Source organism: Oncorhynchus mykiss, chromosome 28 (assembly GCF_013265735.2).
Source record: "Oncorhynchus mykiss isolate Arlee chromosome 28, USDA_OmykA_1.1, whole genome shotgun sequence".
NCBI classification, from domain to species: Eukaryota; Metazoa; Chordata; class Actinopteri; order Salmoniformes; family Salmonidae; genus Oncorhynchus; species Oncorhynchus mykiss.
This window is the reverse complement of record NC_048592.1, coordinates 27,404,277-27,424,490: the sequence shown is the minus strand read 5'-3', so window position 1 is coordinate 27,424,490 and position 20,214 is coordinate 27,404,277. Positions and strand designations below refer to the sequence as shown.

Sequence of the window (20,214 nt, the reverse complement as noted above, 5' to 3'; positions counted from 1 at the left end):
CAATCTGTTTTAGAGATGTTTTCAACAGGGGTGCACACAGAACGTTGAAAAACAATACTAACATGTCCCCAAGCCTTGTCTTACTTTTTAACTGTGTCAGAGCTGTGTTAACTGTGTGTGTGTGTCTTACCCCGTTGGCTGCATTTTCTCGGCCACTCATGGACTGCAGCACAGCCTTGTCGAGGCCCAGCTTGAGGCTGGCCTTGTCAAACATCTCCCTCTCATAGGAGTTCCTGGTGATCAGCCTGTAGATCTTCACTGCCTTGCTCTGGCCAATCCTGTGGCATCTGGCTTGCGCCTGAGAGAGGGAGAGGAAAAGAGTGAGAAAGATAAAATAATAAAATAAAAAACTTGCTTAGATTGAGTAAAGCATAGACCAACTGACAACAACAAACAAAGTCATGTAGTGGTGTACCAGTGGTGTGATAACATTGTTTGTTTCCTGTTTTATGAGTTTCTATGAACCCGTGTACTGTGTTTCAACATGTGTCTTTACTGTATCTTAACAGAACTGTCTTCTTTCAAAGTTTACTGAAGTAGCACGGTATTTACCTGTGTAGTAGTGACCACAGTATTCCAGAAATTGCATTTTCAACTTGAGTATTTAACAAAGTGGTAATGCTCTATTTGCAAGCCCAGCCCACTCACCTGTAAATCATTCTGGGGGTTCCAATCAGAGTCAAAGATGATGCAGGTGTCGGCAGCGGTCAGGTTGATGCCCAGACCTCCGGCCCGGGTACACAACAGGAATACAAAGCGGTCAGAGTCCGGACGAGAGAAACGGTCAATTGCAGCCTGCCGGAGGTTACCCCTCACACGGCCATCGATACGCTCATACGGGTACCTGGTCGGAAGGAGACAGTCATAGTCAGCTTTAGCAACAGATAAAACACAATCATAAAAAACAACCCACATTTAAGACTTTGTCATTGATGTGCTCACGCAGATGACTAGTAAAATACATTACATTTATATATAGTATGAAATATGGTGAAGCTCAAATGCATTACCCCTCACACGGCCATCATCAGAAGAAATAATCTATGGAGCAGCATTATAGGCTGACCACACCGCTCACGTCGCCTGCGTTGCAAAATAAATTTAGAAATCTATGTTATTCAATTATTGCATCCAAATACTCGCACGCGCCAACGAGCGTCTGCGTTGCCATGGGCTAAAATAGAAGTCATTCCTATTTCTGACGCAGATCGCACTGCAAGCCCTGCCTCTCCCATCTCCTCATTGGTTTATAGAAGCAGGTACCCACGTGCCATCTCCTCATTGGTTATACCCACATGGGTGATTGATAGACGAAATGTGTTGCCGGTTGTCGTGGTAATACTATGAAAGTGTAGATGCCATATAAGATCACCATATAAGTTCAAAGATGAAAAAGCCTGGAAGGAGGAGAGATGACTAGAAGTGATTCGGTTGACCGTTTTATATATGTGGATTAACTGTCGGAGTAGAGGACCTTGTGCATTTCAGGTAAAATAACAACTCAATGTTTATATCCCAGGACAAATTAGCTAGCAACAGCAAGCTAGCTAAATAGGACAAATTAGCTAGCAAGTGAAAGCCAACTAGCTAAATTGCCATACATGTTTAATGCTTTTCGACCTGTCCCCAAATTAATGTCATTGGTTCAGAATTTGTTTTGATATTTTAACCTGCGTGTCGTGATCGCGTTTGGTGAAGGGGGACAAAATAAATGTATGCATTATAGCGCACGATGGCGCACGCACGCAGCCAGTTTGGGTTCCGTGTTAGGGTAGGGTTCTCAAAATCACACATTTAAAAAAAATATATATATATATATATTTTTAAAAGAATTGGCTTGCAGGCCGCATCTGGCACACAGGGCCCCAGTTTCAGTCCCCTGGGTTAGGTAAGAGTGGAATGGAAAAGAAAATCTGGGAGAGAACATAAAAGGGGTACTTCGAATCAAATCTTCAGGGGTAAAAGGTCAGATCCGTACCGTTTCTGGATGAGGTAGTCCTCCAGGATGTCCAGGCAGCGCACCATCTGGGAGAAGACGAGGACCCTGTGTCCCCCGGCCTTCAGCTTGGGCAGCAGCTTATCGATCAGCACCAGCTTGCCCGCTGCCTGGATCATGGCCTGTAGGTGGAATTGGGGCATCTCGGCATGGTGGTTCTCACGGAAGTCGTCCAGGATCTTCTCCTCTGCACCTAGAACATCATTCAACAAACAGCCATGCATCAGAATCATTAAAAGCAGTGAGACTAAACCCAGCAAGTTCACAAACCAACCCAAGCTAAGTACTAACAGAGGTTAGGGCACGTCCTGTTCCCCCCCCCCCAAGAAAATTCAACACTCAGAGCATCCAAAATAAACACTTTAAGCCAAAAGACTGAGTGAGGACTATGTTAGTGTGTGTTAAGCCTGGCACCTAGCTAAACTCAGCTAGGTGACCTGAACGAATGTGTTCACATACTCCCTTAAAAGACCTTCCCTTGAAAAATGTGAGATAAAAGCAGCAATGGTACTGTTTGTCCATATTGGAGATGCCGTAGCCAGTACAAAGACTTCAAAATAGTCAGAATTCATCTAAGATTACTCAAGACAACTGTCATTCATATAAACTTGTTTGTCGAGGAGATCTTAGAACCAATCACCAACGAAGGGACGTAGACTTCGAGAACAAATGTAGCGTGCACGAACAGCTGGAAAAACCTTTGCGGAAGACCAAAACGTCACAAAATGGTGTCATAATATATGCATAAACTGTTCAGGATGGGAAGCATGCGGACGCCTTTTGTGTGTGTGTTCCATACCATTGATGAGGTAGGGGTGGTTGCAGCACTTCCTCAGCTCCATCATGGTGTTGAGCAGGTTGGGGACCTGTGCACCTCCGCCTCCCCATGCGCCACCTCCTCCTCCCGGTCCTCCTTTAGACAGGAAGGAGAAGTTCTTCTCCAGGATGGCCCGGTAGTACTTCTTCTGGATGTTGGTCAGCTCCACCTGAGAACAGGAGATGGGAAAGACATCAGTTAGGTAAACTCAGTGGAGAGAAATGACATCAGTTAGGTAAACTCAGTGGAGAGAAATGACATCAGTTAGGTAAACTCAGTGGAGAGAAATGACATCAGTTAGGTAAACTCAGTGGAGAGAAATTACATCATTTGACCATGAGGAACGGACACAAAGTCAAACACAGAAACAAACACCTCGATGATGGTCTCCTCCTTGGGGGCCAGGTTCTTCTCCACGTCCTCCTTGAGACGTCGCAGCATCATGGGCTTCAGGATGGCCTGCAGCTTCTGGACCTGCTCCTCAGTCTTGAGGTCTCCAAACTCCTGCATGAAGGTGTTCTCAGAGGGGAAGCGTTCAGGCTCCAGGAAGTTGAGCAGACTGAAGAGCTCCTCCACCGTGTTCTGCAGGGGGGTCCCGGTCAGCAGCACCTTGTGCTCCTTTATAGAGGGAGAGGAGGACTTGGTTTTTACTATACTTAGGTCCTTCCAGTATGTCATTATAGATGGGTTTTTTATTACTCCTGTGATAGGAGAGGACGAAGGGGGAAACGTCCAACTGATGTCCATAAAATATGAGCATTTTATCAATAACTATTGCTTATTTTCCAACAGGTTCAATGGCAAGTATTCCAAAAAAACACAGGAGAAATAGAAGTTAACAACTAGACATCTCTCCATGTCAACTCACCATGTCCATCATCTTAAGACCCTCCAGCAGTTTGCAGTTCCTGTTCTTGAGGCGGTGAGCCTCGTCGATGACCACACAGCGCCACGAGACGCTGCGCAGCTCCGGACAGTCTGTCAGAATCATCTCAAATGTGGTGATGACCGCATGGAATTTGTACGCTCCCTTTATCACACGACCCTGAAGATGGAGGGAGGAGAAGACGGAGAGCGAGGTCAGAACACAGGGACGCGCGTCATGGTGTATGGCCAGTAGTTTTTCCTACTTAACTTAAACCGGGAAAACTCTGGACCCTGGTCAGGGAAATCTGGCCTTTGGTCAATTTACTGAATCAAAATGGACTCAACATAATGTAAAACATATTTGCTCAATATGAGGTTGGTGGAGTAAGTTTACACATTTAAATGGTTAGTGGAGTAGGTTATGGTCACATTTCAGTCACTCATTATTTGGTCGGTACAGTCAGTGTGAAGCTCTGATTAATGTTGTTAAATACCTGACTGTCTAAGGTGCTTCTTGTGGGATTATTCCTAGATTAGGGTTAAGAACCAACTGTACCATACTATACTGTATCCATGTGGCTAGGAAGGCTTGAGTGTCTGTCACTTAGGCCTGAGTCCTGTGAGGTTATGGTTTGTTATGTAATGGTAAGTTTATGGTGTGGTTGGGTTCGCCTCGCAGGCCGGAGTTACATAGCTATAGAACCGTTGCATTAAGGTCATGTTACGTCAGGTCATGCCTGTAGTGGATGGTACTGTTATAGTCATGGTTACAGTACGCTCACAACGTACCTGCACGTCGCGGTAGTTCATTTCGTAGGCCTGGATGGTCTTGCGGCTGGCCTGGCTGCCGTGGTAGACGATCACGTTGAGTTCGGTCCAGGTGCGGAACTCCCTCTCCCAGTTTGGAATGGTGGAGAGGGGGGCGATGACCAGGAAGGGCCCGTGGATCCCCTTCAGGTAGATCTCATAGAGGAATGTGATGGACTGGATGGTCTTGCCCAGGCCCATTTCATCTGCTAGGATGCAGTTCCGTCTGGAGGGGAACAAAGAGAGAACATGATGAAAGGGGAACAATGAGTCACCAGTCACTGTATTAGCAGTAGTGAGTAATGTGAATGGGTCTCCTAGGAGGGCAGAAAGGAGAGAAAACAGTGCAAATGAATGAGATGTAGCAGGGATAGTCCGCGTCTCAAATTACACCCTATTCACAGTGTAGTGCCCTACCTAGGACCAGAGACCTAGATAGAGCACTATATTGGCACTAGTGTGTCCTTAAGTCTCTGTGCACTCTATTCGTGAGTGAGTAATCTAATGAACAGTTAGATAACCCTGTAAAGGCAGATCAATGACACTCAAACTAAGAAGTTGGCTGTGTGGCTATTGCATCATACTGACTGACTGTTTGTGTGTTGTGTGCAGCAGTGGTAGATCACACATTAATGATTGGTGTGAGAAAAGCACAGATTGGGTACACACATGTCCCTGCAACACATGGGTTGGAGGACACAATATGGGGCATGGATGTGTTGATTGTATTTACACATGCTGGGTGACATGGTTCAGTATTATCTATGCGAGTGTGTTGGATAAACACATAGCATATATGGTCCTACTTGTTATTGAGTAGTTGTGGGTTATGAAGGCAGACTTTAGTCTGTAGATATCTTGTATATTATACTATGTAATAGTTCCATAATATATACAGTATCAGTAGATATCTTGTATATTATACTATGTAATAGTTCCATAATATATACAGTATCAGTAGATATCTTGTATATTATACTATGTAATAGTTCCATAATATATACAGTACCAGTCAAAAAATTGGACACCTATTAATTCCATTGTATTTCTTTATTTTTTACTATTTGCTACATTTTTTAAATGTCTTTCCTTCTTAATGCGTTTGAGCCAATCAGTTGTGTTGTGTATACAGAAGATAGCCCTATTTGGTTAAAGTCCATATGGCGAGAACAGCTCAAATAAGCAGAGAAATGACAGGCCATCATTACTTTAAGATTTGAAGCTCAGTCAATCCGAAAGACTTCAAGATTCTTCAAGTACAGTCGCAAAAACCATCAAGCACTATGATGAAACTGGCTCTCATGAGGACCACCATAGGACAGGAAGATCCAGAGTTACCTCTGCTGCAGAGCATGAGTTCATTAGTGTTAACTGCACCTCAGATTGCAACCCAAATAAATGCGCCAGAGTTCAAGTAACAGACCCATCTCAACATCAACTGTTCAGAGGAGACTGTGTGAATCAGGCCTTCATGGTCAAATTGCTGCAAAGAAACCACTACTAAAGGACACCAATAATAAGAAGAGACTTGCTTGGGCCAAGAAAAACTGGCAATGGACATTAGACCAGTGGAAATCTGTCCTCTGTCCAAATTTCAGATATTTGTTTCCAACCACAGTGTCTTTGTGAGACGCAGAGTAGGTGAACGGATGATCTCTGCATGTGTGGTTTCCACTGTGATGCTTTGCTGGTGACACTGTCAGTGATTTATTAAGAATTCAAGGCACAATTAACCAGCATGTCTATGAACAGCATTCTGCAGCAATACGCCATCCCATCTCGTTTGCGCTTAGTGGGACTATCATTTGTTTTCAATAGGACAATGACCCAACATACAAGCTGTGTGAGGGTTATTTTTTTATTTAACTAGGCAAGGCAGTTAAGAACAAATTCTTATTTACAATGACAGCCTAGGAACAGTGGGTTAACAGCCTTGTTCAGGGGCAGAATGACAGCTCGAGGATTTGATCAAGCAACCTTTGGGTTACTGGCCCAACGCTCTAACCACTAGGCTACCTGCCACCCCTATTTGACCAAGAAGGAGAGTGATGGAGTACTTAATCAGATGACCTGGGCTCCACAATCACCCAACCTCAAACCAATTGAGATGGTTTGGGATGAGTTGGACCGCAGATTGAAGGAAAAGCAGCCAACAAGTGCTCAGCATATGTGGGAACTCCTTTAAGACTGTTGGACAAGCATTCCTCATGAAGCTGGTTGAGAATGACAAGAGTGTGCAAAGCTGTCATCAAGGCAAAGGGTGGCTTTTGAAGAATCTAAAATATATTTTGATTTGTTTAACACTTTTTTGGTTACTACATGATTCCATATGTGTTATTTCAAAGTTTATGTCTTCACTATTATTCTACAACGTAGAAAATTGTAAAAATAAAGAAAAACCCTTGAATGAGTAGGTGTCCAAACTTTTGACTGGTACTATACATGTTATATACAGTGGGGAGAACAAGTATTTGATAACCTGCAAAATCGGCAGTGTATCTTACTTACAAAGCATGTAGAGGTCTGTAATTTTGATCATAGGTACACTTCAACTGTGAAAGACGGAATCTAAAATCCAGAAAATCACATTGTATGATTAAGTAATTCATTTGCATTTTATTGCATGACATAAGTATTTGATCACCTACCAACCAGTAAGAATTCCGGCTCTCACAGACCTGTTAGTTTTTCTTTAAGAAGCCCTCCTGTTCTCCACTCATTACCTGCACCTGTTTGAACTCGTTACCTGTATAAAAGACACCTAAAACAGACTCTAACCTCTCCACAATGGCCAAGACCAGAGAGCTGTGTAAGGACATCAGGGATAAAATTGTAGACTTGCACAAGGCTGGGATGGGCTACAGGACAATAGGCAAACGGCTTGGTGAGAAGTCAACTACTGTTGGCGCAATTATTAGAAAATGGAAGAAGTTCAAGATGACGGTCAATCACCCTCGGTCTGGGGCTCCATGCAAGATCTCACCTCGTGGGGCATCAATGATCATGAGGAAGGTGAGGGATCAGCCCAGAACTACACGGCAGGACCTGGTCAATGACCTGAAGAGAGCTGGGACCACAGTCTCAAAGAAAACCATTAGTAACACACTATGCCGTCATGGATTAAAATCCTGCAGCACACGCAAGGTCCCCCAGCTCAAGCCAGCGCATGTCCAGGCCCGTCTGAAGTTTGCCAATGACCATCTGGATGATCCAGAGGAGGAATGGGAGAAGGTCATGTGGTCTGATGAGACAAAAATAGAGCTTTTTGGTCTGAACTCCACTCGCCCTGTTTGGAGGAAGAAGAAGGATGAGTACAACCCCAAGAACACCATCCCAACCGTGAAGCATGGAGGAGGAAACATCGTTCTTTGGGGATGCTTTTCTGCAAAGGGGACAGGACGACAGCACCGTATTGAGGGGAGGATGGATGGGGCCATGTATCGCGAGATCTTGGCCAACAACCTCCTTCCCTCAGTAAGAGCATTGAAGATGGGTCGTGGCTGGGTCTTCCAGCATGACAACGACCCGAAACACACAGCCAAGGCAACTAAGGAGTGGCTCCGTAAGAAGCATCTCAAGGTCCTGGAGTGGCCTAGCCAGTCTCCAGACCTGAACCCAATAGAAAATCTTTGGAGGGAGCTGAAAGTCCATATTGCCAAGCGACAGCCCCGAAACCTGAAGGATCTGGAGAAGGTCTGTATGGAGGAGTGGGTCAAAATCCCTGCTCTAGTGTGTGCAAACCTGGTCAAGAACTACAGGAAACGTATGATCTCTGTAATTGCAAACAAAGGTTTCTGTACCAAATATTAAGTTCTGCTTTTCTGCTGTATAAAATACTTATGTAATGCAATAAAATGCAAATTAATTACTTAAAAATCATAAAATGTGATTTTCTGGATTTTTTTTATTTTTAGATTCCATCTCTCACAGTTGACGTGTACCTATGACAACAATTACAGACCTCTACATGCTCTGTAAGTAGGAAAACCTGCAAAATCGGCAGTGTATCAAATACTTGTTCTCGCCACTGTAATTGAGTCTCACACACACACACGTCATATATCTGAACACATGCACACACGAACAGTAGGTTTTAGTACTTCTCCTTACGTATTGTACCAGTTGAAGAGCAGCCAGTTCACTCCCTCCAGCTGGTAATCCCTGAGTGCGTTGTCGTTTTTATAATCCCTGGAACTCTCGGATTTCTGCCAGTTTTCGGTGGGAGGTCGCTCCTGTTTAAAATAAAAGTCTACCGTTAGTGGTTTCTGTGCGACCGTTAAAGGGCTGGGACCGTTAAAGGGCTGGGGCCAGAAAAGGGCAGCAGGGGAGTGTATAGTGTGTCTACCGTTAGTGGTTTCTGTGCGACCGTTAAAGGGCCGGGGCCAGAAAAGGGCAGCAGGGGAGTGTATAGTGTGTGTGATGTTTTTATTTTACACACCACGCGTTTGGTCTCGGGCTGACGGGCCGCCACGGCCTCGTACTCATCGATCTTGGCCTGGTCGATGTCGGCCTTCAGCTCCCAAGTTATATCCTCATAGGGCAGGGAACACCACTTCACCAGGTACAGCTTTACAGGCTGGGGGGGCAGAGAGAGGTTGGGGTTAGTGTGTGTGTTGGGGGGGGGGGAAGGCGTGCGCGTGTTGGGGGGGTTAGTGTGCGTGTGTACTGTTAGTGTGAGTGTGTTGGGGGGGTGTTAGTGTGCGTGTAATTTGGGGGGGGGGGGGGATGTTAGTGTGCGTGTATTGGGGGGAATAGTGTGCGTGTGTGTGTTGGGGGGGGTTAGTGTGCGTGTGTGTGTTGGGGGGGGTTAGTGTGCGTGTGTGTGTTGGGGGGGGTTAGTGTGCGTGTGTGTGTTGGGGGGGGGTTAGTGTGCGTGTGTGTGTTGGGGGGGGGTTAGTGTGCGTGTGTGTGTGTTGGGGGGGTTAGTGTGCGTGTGTGTGTGTTGGGGGGGTTAGTGTGCGTGTGTGTGTGTTGGGGGGGGTTAGTGTGCGTGTGTGTGTGTTGGGGGGGGTTAGTGTGCGCGCGTGTGTGTTGGGGGGTTAGTGTGCGCACGTGTGTGTTGGGGGGGTTAGTGTGCGTGCGTGTGTGTGTATTGGGTGGGGGTTAGTGTGCATGTGTGTGTATTGGGTGGGTTAGTGTGCGTGTGTGTGTATTGGGTGGGTTAGTGTGCGTGTGTGTGTATTGGGTGGGTTAGTGTGCGTGTGTGTGTATTGGGTGGGTTAGTGTGCGTGTGTGTGTGTTGGGTGGGGAATAGTGTGTGTGTGTGTTGGGTGGGGAATAGTGTGTGTGTGTGTTGGGTGGGGAATAGTGTGTGTGTGTGTGTTGGGTGGGGAATAGTGTGTGTGTGTGTGTTGGGTGGGGAATATTGTGTGTTGGGTGGGGAATATTGTGTGTTGGGTGGGGAATATTGTGTGTTGGGTGGGGAATAGTGTGTGTTGGGTGGGGAATAGTGTGTGTTGGGTGGGGAATAGTGTGTGTTGGGTGGGGAATAGTGTGTGTGTGTGTTGGGTGGGGAATAGTGTGTGTGTGTGTGTTGGGTGGGGAATAGTGTGTGTGTGTGTTGGGTGGGGAATAGTGTGTGTGTGTGTGTTGGGTGGGGAATAGTGTGTGTGTGTGTGTTGGGTGGGGAATAGTGTGTGTGTGTGTGTGTTGGGTGGGGAATAGTGTGTGTGTGTGTTGGGTGGGGAATAGTGTGTGTGTGTGTTGGGTGGGGAATAGTGTGTGTGTGTGTTGGGTGGGGAATAGCGTGTGTGTGTGTTGGGTGGGGAATAGTGTGTGTGTGTGTGTGTCTTCCTGCAACAGGAAAGGAAAGGGCAACGTTTGTTCGGAACTTAAAAAGGAACATTTAGCCAAAGCATCAACTTCAATCAACGGACATAACCAAACGTATTCCAACGTTTGAGGTCGTTTAGAGGCCATATAGAACAGGAAGGAGGGAGAGAGCAAGAAAAGGAACGCACCTCTCCGTTCTCATCTGTGCTCTCTGACACGTCCAGTACCCGGTCCACCTCAACGTAGTCTGGGTTGAAAGGCTCGTCATCCATCTGGAGGGAGGGAGAAAGGGATGAGAGAAGGATGGAGACCTCGGTGTTTGTGTTACCATAGCAGAGAGTGAATGGCCTGGTGAGGGAAGACAGAAAGGAAGACACCGAGGGAAGACAGAACTGTGGGACTGACCTCTGTCACGAAGGTGGGGAGGGCCTGTTTGGCCCTGAACCGCTTGACCTTCTGGTGGATCCTTTTGTCCTTCTCCAGCTCCTCCAGATCTGCCCAGCGACAGTGCAGGTAGGAGCTACACAGAGAGAGCGGGGGAACACACACCATTACATACATATACACTATTAACTCACTCAAATACACCCACCCGTGACAGATGCTATAATATACACATCATATCTCATACACCATAAACACACCTCACAAAAAGACAATGCAAAACACAGACACACCATCACAAAACCAAATGTGCTAATCTAGAGATTTATAGCATTATAGAATTTCCTCTTCAGTCCAAACATTAAACCTGTGGTTTACAGAGTGTTTATTTGATTTCACATTAATCCACCATTTCCCCCGAAGCTGGAGGAAATAAAATGACACGGTGAACCAAGGCCACAGTCGTGTTGGTACTCACAAGCTCTTGAATTTGACATAGAATTCTTCCACTTCCATTTTCTCTCCCGATTCCATCTTTGGAAAAAGTTACATTTGTGTCAGTTGTTGATTAGTCAGAAGATGGGTGAGTTTTAATGTCTCTCAAAAAATATATCAAATCAAGGCCACCATTTTCTAACAAAGTAGTCATCTAACAAACGTCTTCTGGCAGAGTTCTGTATATTTTAGGAGACAATAACAAAACACTGACAATAACCCCCCCTACCAACCATCTCCACATGGTGCTGTACGATGAATACCCCCCCCCACCAACCATCTCCACATGGTGCTGTACGATGAATACCCCCACCCCCCCACCAACCATCTCCACATGGTGCTGTACGATCAACAACCCCCCCCACCAACCATCTCCACATGGTGCTGTACGATCAACAACCCCCCCCACCAACCATCTCCACATGGTGCTGTACGATCAATAACCCCCCCCCCCCCCCCCCACCAACCATCTCCACATGGTGCTGTACGATCAACAACCCCCCCCACCAACCATCTCCACATGGTGCTGTACGATCAATAACCCCCCCCCCCCCCACCAACCATCTCCAAATGGTGCTGTACGATCAATAACCCCCCCACCAACCATCTCCACATGGTGCTGTAAGATCAATAACCCCCCCCTACCAACCATCTCCACATGGTGATGTAAGATCAATAACCCCCAATACCAACCATCTCCACATGGTACTGTAAGATCAATAACCCCCAATACCAGCAATCTCCACATGGTGCTGTAAGATCAATACCCCCCCACCAACCATCTCCACATGGTGCTGTAAGATCAATAACCCCCCCCCCCCCCCCCCACCAACCATCTCCACATGGTGCTGTAAGATCAATAACCCCCCCCCCCACCAACCATCTCCACATGGTGCTGTAAGATCAATAACCCCCCCTACCAACCATCTCCACATGGTGCTGTACAATCAATAACCCCCCCCCCCACCAACCATCTCCACATGGTGCTGTAAGATCAATACCCCCCCACCAACCATCTCCACATGGTGCTGTAAGATCAATCCCCCCCCCCCCCTACCAACCATCTCCACATGGTGCTGTACGATCAATAACCCCCCCCCCCCACCAACCATCACCACATGGTGCTGTACAATCAATAACCCCCTCCCCCCCACCAACAATCTCCACATGCTGTTGTAAGATCAATAACCCCCCCCCCTACCAACCATCTCCACATGGTGCTGTACGATCAATAACCCCCCCCCCCCCCCCCCCCCCCACCAACCATCACCACATGGTGCTGTACAATCAATAACCCCCTCCCCCCACCAACAATCTCCACATGGTGCTGTGAGATCAATAACCCCCCCCCCCACCAACCATCTCCACATGGTGTTGTAAGATCAATAACCCCCCCTACCAAACATCTCCACATGGTGCTGTAAGATCAATAACCCCCCCCTACCAACCATCTCCACATGGTGCTGTAAGATCAATAACGCCCCCCCCCCCACCACCAACCATCTCCACATGGTGCTGTAAGATCAATACCCCCCCCCCCCCCACCACCACCAACCATCTCCACATGGTGCTGTAAGATCAATAACCCCCCCCTACCAACCATCTCCACATGGTGCTGTACGATGACTCATGAAGCCCTTACCCATGGCCCCTATGCCCCTTCCATGATGCGTGGAAATGTTGGACTATATTCTATGACTTCCTGCATTATACTTGTGCTAAAATGTTAATTCTATTCTACTGAGCCATTTACTTTGTGTTGAAATTCTTCTATTACTTTTTATTGTTGTTGACTTATCAATAAGGAACCTGCCAGTAAGCATTTCATTGGACAGTGTATACCATTTGTATCCTGTACATATGACTAATAAAACTTAAACACGCACACACTCGGGCCCGCTACACTGTGCACGCTCAGACACACATGGTCCCGCTACACTGTGCACGCTCACAGACACACATGGTCCCGCTACACTGTGCACGCTCACAGACACACTCGACACCTCTCTCCCACTCCCGCACACACACACCTCACTCCCGCACACCTCTCCTGTACACACACACACCTCTCCCGCACACACCCCTCACATACCCACCTCACACACGCACATACCTCTCTCTCACACACAAACACCCCTCTAACACACACCTCTCCCTCACACAAACCCCACCCAGTCACATACACACCACTCACCCCCCCGCTCTCTCCACACACCCTCGCTCACTCCATACACACACACTCGCCACCCCTCTCTCGTACTCCACCCCCCCCTCTCTCCACACACACACCCCTCTCCACATAACCCTCCTCTCTCTACACACACCCCATCTCTCACTCCACACACACACCCCCAAACCACACTCACACAGACCCCACTCAGTCACTCACACACACACACACACACACACCACACACAAACATCACACACCTCTAACTACACACCCGCACCTCTCACACAACCTTACTCCACACACACCCTCACCCCCCCCGCTCTCACTCCACCCCCCCACACAAACCCCACTCACTCACACACAAAAACACCACTCACTGCACATACACACCCCTCTACCCACACCCCGCCCGTCTTACTCCACACTCACCCCCTCTCTCACTCCACACTCAGCCCCAATTACACACCCACAAACCCAAACCCCACTCAATCTCTCACACAAACCCCACTCAGTCACACACAACCACTCACATACACACCCCCCTCTCTCTACACCCCCCCTCTCTCTACACTCCCCCACTCCACACACCCCCGTACATAGCCCCCCACTCACACACACACACACAGCTACCTCTCTCTCACACACACACACACAGCTACCTCTCACACACACACACAGCTACCTCTCACACACACACACACACACACACCTACCTCTCACACACACACCTACCTCTCAAACACACACCTACACCTACCTCTCAAACACACACCTACCTCACACACACCTACCTCACACACACACACACAAACACACACCTACCTCTCAAACACACACCTACCTCACACACACACACCTACCTCACACACACACACACACACACACACCTACCTCACACACACACACACACACCTACCTCACACACACACACACACCTCACACACACACACACCTCACACACACACCTCACACACACACACACACCTCACACACACACCCCTCACACACACCTACCTCACACACACACACCTACCTCACACACACACCTACCTCACACACACACACACACACACACACACATCTACCTCACACACCTACCTCACACACACACACCTACCTCACACCTACCTCACACACACACACACACACACCTACCTCAAACACACACACACCTACCTCACACACACACACACACACACCTACCTCACACACACACACACACACACACCTACCTCACACACACCCCTACCTCACACACACACACACACACCTACCTCACACACACACACCTACCTCACACACACACACCTACCTCACACACACACACACCTACCTACCTCACACACACACACACCTACCTACCTCACACACACACACACACCTACCACACACACACACCTACCACACACACACACCTACCTCACACACACACACCTACCTCACACACACACACCTACCTCACACACACACACCTACACACACCTACCTCATACACACACACCTACACACAGCTACCTCTCTCACACACACACACAGCTACCTCACACACACACACACACACACACAGCTACCTCTCACACACACACACAGCTACCTCACACACACCTACCTCACACACACACCTACCTCACACACACACCTACCTCACACACACACCCTCACACACACACCTACCTCACACCTACCTCACACACCTACCTCACACACACACACCTACCTCACACACACACACACACACACCTACCTCACACACACACACAGCTACCCCTCTCTCACACACACACACAGCTACCTCTCACACACACACACACACCTACCTCTCACACACCTACCTCACACACACCTACCTCACACACACACACACACACAAACCTACCTCTCAAACACACACCTACCTCACACACACACCTACCTCACACACACCTACCTCACACACACACACACCTACCTCACACACACACACACCTACCTCACACACACACACACCAACCTACTCACACACACACACCTACCTCTCACACACACACCTACCTACCTCACACACACACACCTACCTACCTCACACACACACACACACACACACCTCACACACACACCTACCACACACACACACACCACACACACCTACCTCACACACCTACCTCACACACACACACACACACCAACCTACTCACACACACACACACCTCTCACACACACACCTACCTACCTCACACACACACACACACACACCTACCTACCTCACACACACACCACACACACAACCACACACACCTACCTCACACACACACACACCTACCTCACACACACCTACCTCACACACACACCTACCTCACACACACACCTACCTCTCCCACACACACCTACCTACCTCACACACACACACACACCTACCTACCTCACACACACACACACACCTACCTACCTCACACACACACCTACCACACACACACCTACCTCACACACACACACACCTACCTCACACACACACACACACACACACCTACCTACCTCACACACACACACACACACCTACCTACCTCAAACACACACACCTACCTACCTCACACACACACACACCTCACACACACACACACCTACCACACACACACACCTACCACACACACACCTACCTCACACACACACACCTACCTCACACACACACACACACACACACCTACCACACACACACCTACCTCACACACACACACCTACCTCACACACACACACACACACACCTACCTCACACACCCTCACACACACACCTACCTCACACACACACCTACACACAGCTACCTCTCTCTCACACACACACACAGCTACCTCTCACACACACACACAGCTACCTCACACACACACCTACCTCACACACACACCTACCTCACACACACACACACACACCTACCTCACACACACACACACACCCTCACACACACACCTACCTCACACACACACACACACCTACCTCTCACACACACCTACCTCACACACACCTACCTCACACACACCTACCTCACACACACACACACACCTACCTCACACACACACACACACCTACCTCACACACACACCTACCTCACACACACACACCTCCCTCACACACACACACACACCTACCTCACACACACCTACCTCACACACACCTACCTCACACACACCTACCTCACACACACACACCTACCTACCTCACACACACACACACACACACACCTCACACACACACCTACCACACACACACACACCTACCACACACACACCTACCTCACACACACACACCTACCTCACACACACACACCTACCTCACACACCCTCACACACACACACACCCACACACACAGCTACCTCTCTCTCACACACACACACACAGCTACCTCTCACACACACACACAGCTACCTCACACACACACCTACCTCACACACACACCTACCTCACACACACACACACACACACACACCTACCTCACACACACACACACACCCTCACACACACACCTACCTCACACACACACACACACCTACCTCACACACACACACACACACCTACCTCTCACACACCTACCTCACACACACCTACCTCACACACACCTACCTCACACACACCTACCTCACACACACACACACCTACCTCACACACACACACCTCACACACACACACCTCACACACACACACACCTCACACACACACACCTCACACACACACACACACACACCTACCTCACACACACACACACCTACCTCACACACACCTACCTCACACACCTACCTCACACACCTACCTCACACACACACACACCTACCTCACACACACCTACCTCACACACACCTACCTCACACACACACACACACACACACACACCTACCTCACACACACACACCTACCTCACACACACACACACACCTACCTCAGACACACACACACCTACCTCACACACACACACACCTACCTCACACACACACCTACCTCACACACACACCTACCTCACACACACACCTACCTCACACACACACACACACACACACACCAACCTACTCACACACACACCTACCTACCTACCTCACACACACACACCTACCACACACACACACCACACACACCTACCTCACACACACACACCTACCTCACACACACACCAACCTACTCACACACACACACCTACCTACCTACCTCACACACACCTACCTACCTCACACACACACACCACACACACACACACACAACACACACACACACACACCTACCTCACACACACACCTACCTCTCACACACACACCTACCTCTCACACACACACCTACCTCACACACACACACCTACCTCACACACACACACCTACCTCACACACACACACCTACCTACCTCACACACACACCTACCTACCTCACACACACACACACACACACACACACCTACCTCACACACACACCTACCTCACACACACACCTACCTCACACACACACCTACCTCACACACCCTCACACACACACACCTACCTCACACACACACCTACCTCACACACCCTCACACACACACACCTACCTCAAACACAAACCTACCTCAAACACACACACCCACACCACACACACACACCTACCTCACACACACCTACCTCACACACCTACCTCTCACACACACACACCTACCTCTCTTACACACACCTACCTCTCTCACACACACCTACCACATACACCTACTCTCACACACACACCTACCTCTCACACACACACACCTACCTCACACACACACACACCTACCTCACACACACACACACACACACCTCACACACACACACACCTACCTCTCTTACACACACCTACCTCTCTCACACACACCTACCACATACACCTACTCTCACACACACACCTACCTCTCACACACACACACCTACCTCACACACACACACCTACCTCACACACACACACACACACACACACACCTACCTCACACACCTACCTCTCACAAACACACACCTACCTCTCACAAACACACACCTACCTCTCACAAACACACACCTACCTCACACTCACACACACACACACACCTACCTCTCAAACACACACCTACACCTACCTCTCAAACACAAACCTACCTCTCAAACACAAACCTACCTCACACACACACACCTACTCTCACACACACACACACACACCTACCTCACACACACACACACACACACCTACCTCACACACACACACACACACACACACCTACCTCACACACACACCTACCTCACACACACCTACCTCACACACACCTACCTCACACACACACACACACCTACCTCACACACACACACACACCTACCTCACACACACACACACACCTACCTCACACACACACACCTCACACACACACACACCTACCTCACACACACACACACACCTACCTCACACACACACACACACCTACCTCACACACACACACACACCTACCTCACACACACACACACACACCTACCTCACACACACACACACACACACCTCACACACACACACACACCTACCTCACACACACACACACCTACCTCTCACACACACACCTACCTCTCACACACACACCTACCTCTCACACACACACCTACCTCTCACACACACACACACCTACCTCTCACACACACACATACCTACCTCACACACACACACACACCTACCTCACACACACACACACACCTACCTCACACACACACACACCTACCTCACACACACCTCACACACACACACACACACACACCTACCTCACACACACACACACCTACCTCACACACACACACCTCACACCTACCTCTCTTACACACACCTACCTCTCTAACACACACCTACCTCTCTTACACACACCTACCTCTCTTACACACACCTACCTCTCTTACACACACCTACCTCTCTTACACACACCTACCTCTCTTACACACACCTACCTCTCTTACACACACCTACCTCTCTTACACACACCTACCTCTCTTACACACACCTACCTCTCTTACACACACCTACCTCTCTTACACACACCTACCTCTCTTACACACACACCTACCTCTCTTACACACACACACCTCTCTCACCACACACACCTCTCTCACCACACACCTACCTCTCTCACCACACACCTACCTCTCTCACCACACACACACACACACACCTCTCTCACCACACACACACACACACCTCTCTCACCACACACACACACACACACCTCTCTCACCACACACACCTCTCTCACCACACACACACACACCTCTCTCACCACACATACACACACACACACCTCTCTCACCACACATACACACACACACACACACACCTCTCTCACCACACACACACACACACACACACACACCTCTCTCACCACACACACACACACACCTCTCTCACCACACACACACACACACCTCTCTCACCACACACACACACACCTCTCTCTCACCACACACACACACACACCTCTCTCTCACAAACACACACATACTTCACACCACGCATACACACACACCTCTCTCACACACTTCTACCTCACACACACACACACCTACCTCACACACACACACACCTACCTCACACACACACACACCTACCTCTCACACACACACACACCTACCTCTCACACACACACACCTACCTCTCACACACACACCTACCTCTCACACACACACCTACCTCTCACACACACACCTACCTCTCACACACACACCTACCTCTCTCACACACACCTACCTCTCTCACACACACCTACCTCTCACACACACACCTACCTCTCACACACACACACCTCTCTCACACACACACCTCACACACACCTCTCACTACACACACACACCTCTCACCACACACACACACCTCTCTCACAAACACACACACATACCTCACACCACGCATACACACACCTCTCACAAACACACACACCTCACACCACGC

The 20,214-nt window shown here is 48.7% G+C and overlaps 1 protein-coding gene across 2 annotated transcripts in view; it reads right to left on the bottom strand.

The window, feature by feature from the left end:
• The window catches only part of LOC110508821 (chromodomain-helicase-DNA-binding protein 7), a 106,341-nt gene that overhangs the window by 29,954 nt on the left and 56,173 nt on the right, over positions 1-20,214 (bottom strand). For both annotated transcript variants that reach the window (XM_036966421.1, XM_036966422.1), the window contains exons 7-18: positions 11,122-11,177; positions 10,665-10,779; positions 10,448-10,531; positions 8,926-9,063; positions 8,598-8,719; positions 4,470-4,713; positions 3,682-3,858; positions 3,189-3,431; positions 2,796-2,982; positions 1,979-2,189; positions 649-844; positions 131-298 (exon numbers count right to left, since the gene is read on the bottom strand). In XM_036966421.1, the coding sequence (XP_036822316.1) occupies positions 131-298; positions 649-844; positions 1,979-2,189; positions 2,796-2,982; positions 3,189-3,431; positions 3,682-3,858; positions 4,470-4,713; positions 8,598-8,719; positions 8,926-9,063; positions 10,448-10,531; positions 10,665-10,779; positions 11,122-11,177 (1,941 nt within the window). The remainder of the gene's footprint in view (positions 1-130; positions 299-648; positions 845-1,978; positions 2,190-2,795; positions 2,983-3,188; positions 3,432-3,681; positions 3,859-4,469; positions 4,714-8,597; positions 8,720-8,925; positions 9,064-10,447; positions 10,532-10,664; positions 10,780-11,121; positions 11,178-20,214) is intronic.